At 40.5% G+C, this 12,171-nt stretch overlaps 1 protein-coding gene across 5 annotated transcripts in view; it reads right to left on the bottom strand.

Annotated features, from left to right (window-relative positions):
* Positions 1–12,171, bottom strand: part of SYT14 (synaptotagmin 14) — a 96,188-nt gene that overhangs the window by 76,365 nt on the left and 7,652 nt on the right. For 2 of the 5 annotated variants that reach the window (XM_030269058.4, XM_030269059.4), the window contains exon 1: positions 11,660–11,814. The exons of 1 other annotated variant lie outside the window; for it this stretch is intronic. In XM_030269058.4, the coding sequence (XP_030124918.3) occupies positions 11,660–11,672 (13 nt within the window). In that variant the 5' untranslated portion in view covers positions 11,673–11,814. 2 more of the 5 variants (XM_030269060.4, XM_072927528.1) reach the window with 2 other exon arrangements.

Genomic DNA, 12,171 nt, shown 5'->3' with positions numbered 1-12,171 from the left:
ATAATATCTAAACTAAAAATATTTTGGAGTGATATGCCCCATGATCAAACCTTAAAATTCTAAACTACATGAAGCTATGGCTTCTCTTAAGTATACCCTAATCTACTCAGCCTTTTTCTACTGACAACAAAAGAGTGCATGGACACGAATACAGAACTGAGGGGAACTGCCTGGGTTTTCATACCCAGTTCTCTGCAATCTCATGAAAATACAAAACCTCACAAAACATCTATTTCATATCCATTAATCACTCCTTGGCTCTAGACACTTCAAAATGCACTAAAACAAGCTTTAGGTAACAAAATTCTGCCCATCTCAAAAATATGGAAATACATTATAAAGCACTTATTGCTCTCGATTCCATAATAAATTAATTATGACATACAATACAGCATGTAATGATATCAACCAATACTTCAAACTCTTAATTGGTAACACTAGCAGATGGTACTGTAAAGCTTTAAGAAAACACCTCTATTTCTACTTAAATTTACACTTTAAAGAAATAACTGTAGGAAATCCATATATTGGAGTGAGAAAGGATAGAAGGGATCAAATAAATGGAAGAAAATGCAACTCTTCTAAAAAAAAAAAAGTCCATAAAAGTAAAAATAATGCTCATTTTATGTCAACATACTCAGAAATATGAAATACAAGCTTCAAATATACTCTTGAATAGGAAATTAAGTATCAGTGAGTCTGAGGATCCCAGGAGTTTTGTAGAGTCATCACCCTTACAAAATCCAGTTGCAATAGCAATATAATTCCCTCTTTTCAGTGCATTCTAGAAGCTAGGCAACACCATTTTCATTCAGAAAGGATTTTGCAAGAAAAACATAAGAAAAAATAAATTAAAAACATAATCCGCTTTTATAATAACACAGCATTAAAGAACAAACAAACAAAACCCAAAACCGGACAGAGGGAGGAGATTACAATCTTCTTTAAAGTCATTGCAATCATCAAACCAGAAGAGTGACTGAAAGTCTTCTCCCTAGAATTTCTTCCCTGTTAAATTCAGCAGTGAAGAAAAAATAAAAATTATGGCAAAAAAATAAAGGGATTTTTCATTACACAGATGCCAGGTAGTTAAAAATAAGGATTCACCTAAAACTCACTGAGGGAAGAGAGCACCAAGAGATTTTATTTATATTCACTGCTCTCAGTGAAATCAACCAGTTTGAATTGTATCACAAAATACTAATTCTAGATTCGGATTCTGCATTGCTACCTACTGTTTTATAAAGCAAGAGATCTTTACTCAAACATTCAACTTCTAATATAAAATGGTGTTCCACCAAATACAGCCTTTACATTAATCAACATGCTTTTTATTGATCACAAGGTTACAAACCAAATTTATATAATTTAACAGGCATACAGTCAGGATTTTATTCATTTTCCTAGAAAATGCTAGAATGTTATTTCTTTTTTTAATAGGTGATTCATTTCTTTCTTTTTTTTCAAACTGCTTTTGGATGGAAATCAACCGTTAAATAAAAATACATCAAATTATAGAAAAGGTAAAGGAAGTATCTTTTAAATTTTAAATTAACATATTAAAGACATGAAATTTTATCTTCAATTGACTTGGACTGATTATTTTCTTCCCTTGTGGTCCTCGAAACTGTGGAACTAATACATAATTCACACCTTGCTTTTATTCATGGATTAACAAATAAACCCAAGTATTTCCATCTTTACGACTCCCAAGAATTCTCTCAGCTTTTAACAAACTATTTACTGAAAGAAACCAAACGGAAAATATGGAAACATCTTGCATGACAGCAAGATGCCAACCATTAATTTAGCATTTCATTCTGAAAACAGTGCGTTTGTGTTGGTTAGCCCACAAATCCCAAAGGTTCAGTGGCATGACACACTTAAATTTTATTCTTTAAGTATTATTTTTAGGTAATTTATCATAGTATAGTGTTAGTTCACCATAATGTTATGGTTAATTAAAATTTATGCTTGATTTAAACACAAATTATTATTAGTTCAACTCCATCTTGACTAGGAATATAATCTCCTATTTAAGATGTTAAGGTTTTGAGTGAGTTTGCATATAAAACAACATAATACTCTGTCCAAAATGTAATCTGAGTAGATAAACAAACCCACTTGGGTACACACTTGGGTCAGACAATGGAAGTAAAATGAAAAATAATGAAAGATCAAATAAATTTAGAACTGCACATTCAACAAAACATTTTCATTTTCTTGAGCAAGAAGAACCACCTAAAAATCTAAATCATTCATTTAACACAAAAAGAATGGCCAGATGTTTTCCAGAGGCAGCTGAAACACCTAATGAAGTTTAATTTTTTCAATAAAAGACAAAGGTTTTGTCAACCAAGTCTCTATTTGCTAAGATGATTATGGCAGCAACAAGATGAAAATATGTAGATCAAAGACAGTAAGTTTTATGTTAACTGAAAATTTTATGTCTTTCTAAACTAGCACAATTCAAAATTCAAAGTTCTACTATGCTCAGAGTTTAGCTGGAATTTCACCACTAGATACTGATAATAATTGTTAAGAAAATTTAGGACAAGCATTACCATAGAGTGATATATGTTGGAAATGAATGGGAATCTGGTACTCTCAAAGACTTCAGACCAGGACAGGCATTAGAGAAAGCTCCTCTGAGCCTCAACCAGCCACATTCTGCAATGACCACAACTCCAAGACCTCTGGGGGTACCAGTGGTTCTCAGGGGGAAGGTGTCACCCCTGCCACTGCGAGCTCTTCTCCCTTACATCCAGCCAGGACTCCCCTTGACATAGCTCACACCCACTGCCCACACGCTTTCCCTGGGCAGCTTAAGAACCCATGTCCATCTCTCAGACCCCCTTGCACAATGGAAGGCTGCAAGAGCGCCTGTCCCATTTCCCCAGACTACACAAATGTATTTCCTAAGCCTCTCCTCATGTGCCAGGTACTCAAAGTTCCCTCCCAGCTTAGCGGCACTCTGCTGAGGTCTCTCCAGTTTGTCAGCTTCTCATGCTGTCCATGGAGAGGAGTTTTCAATCTTACAGGATGAATTACAAGCTTTGAGTGTTTGATAAGAGTAATAATTAAGTGTGACACGGGTGCAAAAGTAAAATTTTAGATTTCTAGATTAGGGGTTCAGAGGGGACAAGATGGAGGAATTGGGTGTGTCTTGTCCTTTTCCTCCTTCTTCATGCCCTCCATGTTTCACTGTAGTGTTGGCATTTTTCTATTGGTTTAGGCTGGGGACACACTGTTCAACGTAGATGATAGGTATTGGCACATTATTGTAAATATAGCACAGGTAGTTTCTGGTATATAATGTTTGTAACATCCCACTGAGGGCAGAGCCCCACACGCTGCCCTGCAGGACAGACCTGCGGCAGGGCAGCAGAACATGTTAGAGATAAACAGAATAAACAACCTTGAAAACAGCACAGACGAATCATGGCTTCTTCTTTGACAACGGGGCAGAAAGACAGAGACTTTCTACAATCTCGGAATCACCAATACCTTCAGATTCCGACAGATTAGCACAGCTGGATACAGGCCACAGACACGTGGCTGGTCCATGCTCAGCTCGCTGCTCACCAGGATGCTCAGGGTCTTTTGCTCAGAGGTGCTCCCAGCCAGCCTGCCTGCAGCTGGTAGTGCAGGGCTTGCACTTCACCTGTCCTTGTGGAAGTTTCTGAGGATCCTTCAGCCCACTCTGAGCTTGCTGAGAGCTTGCCAGCCCTGCCCTCCAGCTTATTAACTACTCCTTCCCTGGCATCATCCATAAACTCAGCCAGGGTACATTCCATCCCACCAACAAACACAGTGCACAGTCCAAGTTCCAGCACCAAAACTGTGATGCAACTTAGGCTGCTGCATATAAAATTCATTATTCTTCAGAAAAAAATCCATATTGTAGCTGCAGCAGAACATTACACTGTATCACAAAAGCCTTTTGTCAGCAGGTGTAATTTTTCGGATGCACTTTTTACATGATATATTACTTTCCTGCTGAGAATTGTTTTTTAATTAGCATTTTCATAAGTTTGGATCACATTCAACAAACGTTTACTTAACGTTTTATTCAACAATAGACAACTATTTTTCCCTTGGCAAACCCACGACATTCCAGCGCAGAATGAAAACACCGAGCAGGTTGAGTAGCAGGAACAGGGTGCTACAGTGTAGAAACATAAAACAGGATGCAAGTGATAAAGCCCAACACAATGTTAATGTTACCATGTCTAAGCATGTGGGACCACCAGTGCTTCTGCTAGGTATGCAAGGGACCAGGGAAAACCATTCTTATGTTAAGGGTTTCATACAACATGCTACAGATTTATTAAAAAAGAAAGCTATACTGAAGACTTCTGAGTTCCATATACCAACAAATCTACTTGAAAAACTGCCTCATGCCATGAACGGAATGCTGGACTTGGATAAATGGACACCAGCTGTAATGGAAAATAAATAAAGCTGAAGACTTTTGCACAAGAGCAACCCTACAGCTGCCATCAGTGTTTTTCCTGAAAAGGCTACATATAATAAGAGCCCATCCTGACTTATGGTGTAAAATCACCTCTGCATTCCTTTAGCATCCTTTTTCACAAGTTCAGTCTACAAATAATACTGCATACATAAAAATATAAATGTTTAAAGTTGAATGCTAAGGAACGAGTCAAAAAGCAAACTAAAAAGCAAACCACATCTGAATTTATAAGGAGAGACACAGCAAAGTAAAAAAGAAAACTTGCTATTATATATACTTATTTATATGTTTACATCTTTTACATTTTGTGCAGTTTTGGTCTCCTCTTGGTCCCACAACCTCAAAAAATAAAATAGAACAACAGCAGACAGAGAAAGACCCAAAAAAAGTCAATAAAAATAGTTTAAAAACAAATGGTTTCCATATGAGGAGTGACTTAATAGACTAAGACTCTTGGACCTGAAAAAAACCCACAACAGATGGACATAAACAGGTGAATATAGAACAATTATTCACTGTCTAACCCACTAATAAGAGAAATAACCATCAGACTATATTAGCAGCAGAGATGTTCAAGATCAGAAGAGTAAAACTCAGAAATCTATGTTCTGATTTTATATACAAACTCCTGATGTAAAGACTATCTTCTTTGCTGGCACCATTTAAAAAGATCCCTATCTAGTAATTCCTTAGCCTAAGGATAGGTTATCAACCTGTCCTAAGAATATTTTGGGTTTTGTTATCCATTATAAAAGTAATGGCAAGCATCAAAACATTTTTTTCATGGGAAATACTTTCTTTTAAAATTATATTTATAATCAACAGAACCAATGACACTGACAAATGAATTAGCAATCAGTGACAATTGATCAAGAACAGCATAGCCATTTCTGTTTCTCAAAAACAAATTTTGCATCTAATCCTACCCATATTGAAATAAATAGAAGCATCTCTATGGACTGAAAGCAGCTAAAAAGAGATGGATTTTCCTGAGCTAAGTCATAAAGTAGAGAGGTTATTTGGGACAGTCTCCTCTCATCATGTAAACAGTATTATTATCTCTGCTTCCTTTCTATCCAAAATGACCACAAACATCTCTTTCCCTACTCTTCTGACAACTGAAATATATTTAGCACTAAAAAAGTATTAGTATGTTCTTTATTTCACTTTGTTCTCAGTCAAGTATTTTTTCAGATAAGTCTTACTGGTGGAAATGAAGAATTACAGTAAATAAAACTAGCAATAGAAACGTCCAGTATAAATGGTTCAAATCTGACCTAAAACCTATAATTTTTTTTTACTAAAAATAGAAAGAAAAGCAGAAAACAATTTCACTGAAAATGACAAAAAGATCAAACATACATTGACAAGCAATGTACAATGCTATCAAATGTTCAAGTAATAGAAAAGATATCAGCAACAAAAGCTGAAAACAAAAAAAAAATGAAAATTTAGAATGACTTTTAGCAAATTCTTAACATTTTTAATTAACACTACTAATCACTACTCTAGAGCAAAGTTTCACAGTAGAAAGTAAACTGAGAAACATTTCTTCTTTTAGAATGACTCTATGATCTATGGAGAAATATATTCATAGAAATTGTTTCAAATATTTCAGACAATGCATTAAGTTTGTGATACAAAAGGAAATTACTAAGAAGAGTTTGTATTGCAAAAGATTCCGTTTGGTAGGAAAACTGCTTATTTTAGCCTACACAACAAAACTACCAACAGGATGTGTCAGTCATACTGAATTTACCCCTTTTCACATCAAAGATTATTCTCCTCTGCAGAATGGGATCTATTAGTTCACAGAATCAACACTCACTTGCTGTCTTAGGATGAACTTTCAAAATCCTCCCAAAATTTCCCTGTCTTATTCTACAAGCAGATTTACACAGAAATCAGGAAAGATCTCCCATCTCTATAAGTGAAATGCACAAAAATTAGGAGGTTCAGTGATTAATTGCTGACTTGAAATCCACTCCAACCTTTACATGCAACACAGACCCTTGGCCTTATGCAGTTCAAAAGCTGACAGTATACAGGAAAACGTTTGAGAGTATCAGCTGTGAATCCCTTCCATCAATCGCTACAAAGGCTGGAAGATGTATAACTGAATTAGGCTGAAGAGAAAATAAGACCTAGTGGTTAAAACAGTTGAAAGTTCTCTGGAAGACAGCAAAACTCTTTCCTTTCTAAGAGGTTCCCTGTATTTGGATGGCAACACAGACAAACATTTTTAATCAGGTAATGACTCCATGTTTACTTTCCTGCATGCCCATCTTGAAAGCCAAGAATTTCAATTTGCAGAAGCGTTAGGCATTAAAAATTAAGATAATTCCAGAAAAAATTTCACTCTGAACACGTCAACTGTTCTCATATTAACTATGATAGCTTCATCTCAGCCCACGAGGAACTTGTCAAAAAGAAGTCTGTAAAACATTAGAGATTAGGTGGGGTTTTTTAAAAAACGGTTGCCCCCTTTGTTATCTAAAAGATATGAGACCTGCTAACTTACTTTATTTCAATAGATTCAATATACAGAGATGATGGCATAAGACAATCCAACCAGGAAACTGGTGATTTTGCCTGTGGCACAAGGTTTCACTGTCATCAGCAAATAACACAGGCAATCATCCTTACAATGGCAATACCAGGCAACACTCACTGAATAGTTTCCACCACAGTCACTGGATAAGCATAAGGCAGAATTAAACAAATTCTGTGTGGCTGATCCATTATGATACCTTGACATGTGATCCACCACATAGCTGACAAAAAATGGGCCTAAGCATAAAATATGTATTCTTACATTTAGGCTTCATAAAATACTGATGATACTGCTCAACCCCTGGCCTGGCCACACCAACTTGGATTCAGATCAGCACTACTGTCATTTCAGGTCAGCACTAACTTGAGGATCTCCATGTCACCTTACACCCTTCTAGTGCACCCTGCACTGACACCTGCACAGCCCAGGTAACTGGGAAGTCAATATAAAACTGTTCCCCAGGCCAGATTCAACCTACAAGCTACACATGATACTCCTACTTAAGCTCTGTAAGCAGCTCATTGCTCCGTTGTTTCCTTTTCTAGATTCTGGAAATTAGCAACTAGGCATAGTTTTCATGTGACCTGTATGAAGCAGTGTTCTAAATACTCTTTTTGTATCCATAAACAAAAAGTGGGTTCATTCCATAATTTGTTTCCCAAGGAAATGAGTGTTATATAATTAAACAGTTTACTTCCTGCCTCATCCTTGTATTGTTTACAAATTCTCTGGCTAATTTAAGACAAAATAGTCAGAAAGTTTTAAGAATCTAATGTAATGTTTCATAAAAATCATCAGCCAAATACAACACACACACAAACCCCATGGAACACAAGGACAGCCCACCAGCTAATAAACCCCCACACAGCACAAACAGGTGCAGCTGTCTGCTCCAAACCAAGCAGCTGGAGGGTGGGGGAAAAAGAAGGAGATAATCTTCTCAGAAACCTCAGAGATATCAGGACACTGCACAGACACCCAGAAACAAAATTATCAAAAAGGTACATACATTAGTCTCATTACTCTATCAGTAACTTACTAGAAGACAACACCAACACCAATTGTAATTCTTTCTCCTCTACTAGATTCCTTTTATCTGTACAGCTCATTATTGTCTTTAATGCTACTTCTCATTTGTTAGCACTAAACTCCTTACAATGGAAACTATATGAAAGAGTTTAAAATCAAAAAGATTTAGCTCAGTCTGAGAAGATTCATCTATAGATTTCTTCCCCTCCTTGAGAAACATAAACTTATATAGACTGCGCTAGATTACAGCATGTTCAAGTGAGGCCCAAAAATCTGGTAAAAGTAGATTCATGAGGATATACAAGACACACAATTCTGCCTTAGGTTATAAAACATTCCACCTGTGACCTCTAACAGTTCTTTGCCTCCCCCTCTCCATGCAATGCAGTGTGATTGATTTCCATTGCTGGTTCCTCACCTAGACCTCAATTCAATAGACTTCTCTTGAGGCAGGCACCAAAGCTTTGCTACTGCTCAAAAGAGGAGAAGCAGCATAGAACAACCAAGTTAATGCTGCCATGAGGAACATTATTACCACAGTGCTGCTGAAGGATTCTCAGAAGCCACTCCTCAACTTTCTTCCCCACTCCAAGAAAACTGCCACAAGATCCCAGGCTTGAGCAGCAGTAGATGGGAGGATTTTAATCTCAGACTGCCCACCAGTCTGGTTTTACTACTGCTTTCAGTATGGCCTTACTCTCTACCATATTTAACAGCTCCCCTTTCTGATACTCTTTGTCTTAATCCTGCCCTATGTGGAAATAGTGGAAATATTAAGCAATAAATAACCCTGCATAATGAAACAGAGCTCCTAGTAAATAGTAATTGTGTTTTGGGGGATAACTATACAGACAATAATAACTGCAAATACCATTCTTTAAACTCATTTGTGCCAGAATTTTTCCAATAGAATTGCTGTCATTTCCTCACAAATCTGAGATTGCCTGACCTATGCAAACCCTATCTTAATAAAGATATACAAATGGAACGTGTTTTAACATGACATGAAGTCTAAAGAAAAAGATGTCACAGTTCCTGCAATCACTAGATTAGGGCTTAGAACTTAGTCACATGAAGAATACTTGTGTTTTAAAAGTCTGTCAGTGGGTGCAACAAACCACTGATATTGACCAAAAGGGTCCCTAGCCATGGCACCCTGGTCCTCTCTAACACTTCATACAAAATGCCTCACTTTTACAAAAGCTCTGGGGTTTAGTGTTAGAACCACTGGAAGCTGGTATGCTGAAAAAGTGACACTGGAAATGGTACTTTAAAAGATTTTTAAGAACAGACAAAAGCAGCTAACAAATTCTATATTAATTTGCGCTCTTTTAACTTTGTGCACTCTTCATACCTATGTCCTGCTTTGAAGGAGTTTTAAACTATTTTATATTTATTATTCAGAGAGAAGTTTTCAGTCTTGTTTATTTTCTTTGCCTCTACCAAAAAAAAAAAAAAAAAAAAATTAAAAATCCGGCCAAATGCCGTGTCCTTAAAACTGAGCAAAGTATTTTATCTGTTGACTTAAATACATTTACAAATTTACTTTGACACAATGCAAATTCTGTATTTTGACAGTTTAGACTAGAAATTCCATGGTTTGAGACTGCCTTCAAGAGCTAATATTCAACCCAAACTCATATTTTTAAACTGCTGGCCAGGACATAGTACTGCTAAAAATTACAGTCAAGGCAAGGCAATGTTGCACTACAGGAGAGAGAGATCACCAAGATAAGGAATAAAAATTGTAACACCTACCAACAGCCCTATTATCAACCAGCCAGTCAGCTGAAAACAAAGAGGAGGAGGCATGCCTGCTACAGGCTACAGCAGAAAAATACATTGTATTTGCTGTCTTCAGGAAGAGCCCTAAATCAAAACCTAGCAGACCACTTTGATGACTGGAATGCTTTTTAATCCCACCTCACATTTAAATGTAAACTATGCACCAAATTTTCTCAAGAGCTTAAGTCCCATTTTTGATATTTCAAATAAGCATCAACAGGGCAGTTGAGCTATTTCTTAACTCTGGCCATAACAAGAAGTGTTGCATTCTTTTCAAAGGCTAGATTGCTTTATTCATCCATGGCTATTTGCGTTAACTTTAAAGAAATAATACCCTAAATCCTCTGAAAATATTACACATGAATTTCACATATTGTGAATATTTTTAGATCTAACAGATCCTCACAGATTTCTGGGATAATACTGCCTGAAATGAAAACAGAGACAGATTTTAAAGGATAATTTTTTTTCCTGAGCTCAAGTTATGTAAAACATCCAGATCCAGCAGATTTTTTTTGCTATCTTCTTGATAATATTAAGAGGACTTTTCAGCAGAAAAGAACCCAGCCAACACAAAGCTGGCCAGCTCAGACTCCTGGTGTGCACAGCTTCCAAGACAGGGTGAACACGCAGCTTTTCTTGATCAGTGCAACTTCTCGTTACAGAGGCCTGAATCCAGGGAAACTGACAGCAGAGAAGCATCCCACATGCGAAACAAACCAGAACAGTTTGTTTCCCCCACATACCCACTGTTTTCCTAAATCCTTCAAGCTATAACAACAGATGCTTTCAGAAAGAAACACCTTGGCTGAGGAAGCTGTATACTTTAGGTCCTTGTCTGGCTAGAAATAAAGTTCTGTTTGGGTTTTTTGGGTTTTTTTAAAGGATTTTTAACGAGGTGTAAAATTACTCTCAGAGTCGAGAGCAGAGGTTTCAAAGCAATGCTCAGAAGCCTTGCCTTTGAAGATGAGCATCTCCAAACAAACCCAACAAGTGTCTAGTACATCTCGCTCCTTTGTTGTTGTTTCTAAGTGATGACTAGAAAGATCTGCGGACAGCAGCTCCTGTGCAGCCTGTTAGCGCCCAGCAACCGGCGGAGAGCAGGGAGCATCCCTCGCCTGGGGACTCAGTTTTCAGAGACTCCGGGGCCAGGAGAGTGACAACGAGTTTTAGAGCAGTTGGGAAAGTCCCTGCGGGGAGGGTGGACGGGGCTGCGCCCCTCCGGCACCGACCTTCCCGGCTGGGGTGCGGGGAGCGCCGGCAGCCCGGGACCCGCGGCGGGCAGGGGCGGCAGAGCCCGGCCCGGGGGGCTGCGCCGCCCGCCCGCGCCTCCCCGCCGGAGCCAGGGCGGCTCACGGCACGCAGGGATGGATGGCTCCGTCCTCCTCGGGTCCCCTCCGCGACGCCCACGGGCGCACGCCCGGCATCCCCAGGGCAGGCGGCGGCGGAGGAGGAGGAGAAGGAAGGATGCCGGCCAGCGTGCCAGGGATTTATTTACCCCGCCCGGCTCCTGGGCACGGAGACGGGAGGAGGGTACCACACTCACCTCTCCCCCATCATCCAAGAGCCCTTGACCCGTAGCCCCCGCAGCCGGGCCGAGGGGGACGGGGAGCAGAGGAGGCGCCCCCCCGCCGCCCTCCCGGCTGGGGTCCCGCTCGGCTCCGGCGCGCCCCCACCTCCCGCCGCGGTGGGAGCCCTCCCTCCCCCCGGAGCCGCCCCTCTCCCCGTGCCCGGGGGAGGAGAGGGAGAGGAGGGGGCTGGGGGAGGGGAGCGGTTCGGGGCGAGAGAGAGGAGCCCGTTATTGGCCTACTTACCATCAATCGCCATGATCCCCGGCGGGGTGGGCCGTACCAAGCGGAGGGAGCGCACGCAGGAGAGGCGCTGCCGGGCGCCGCGGCTGCCAGGCGGGAGCGGCGGGAGGGGCGGGCCGGAGGTGAGCGGGGCGGGGCCGGGCCGCGTCACTCCTCCCGCCGCCGCCCGGCCCCGCCCGCCCCGCCCGCCGCCGGAGCCCTCAGCCCCTCACGGCCCGCCAAGGGAAGCTCCGCCGCTGTCCACGGTGCTGTTCCCTGGCTTTCCTTCCCGAAGAGAGTAGCTGAAATAAAGCCCAAAGCTCCGAGGGCGCTGAGCGCCGGCAAAGCCGCGCTTCACGCTTCTGCTTCACAGAATCAGAGAATACCCTGAGTTCGAAGCGACCCAAAAGGGTCATCGAGTCCAAGTCCTGGCTCCGCACAAGACACACCAAGAGTCACACCACGTGCCTGAGAGCATTGTCCAAACGCTCCCTGAGCTCTGCTAGGCTGGTGCTGTGACCGCTGCCCTGGGGAGC

Source organism: Taeniopygia guttata, chromosome 3 (genome assembly GCF_048771995.1).
Source record: "Taeniopygia guttata chromosome 3, bTaeGut7.mat, whole genome shotgun sequence".
Classification (NCBI taxonomy): Eukaryota; Metazoa; Chordata; class Aves; order Passeriformes; family Estrildidae; genus Taeniopygia; species Taeniopygia guttata.
This window is presented reverse-complemented; position numbering and strand designations above follow the sequence as displayed.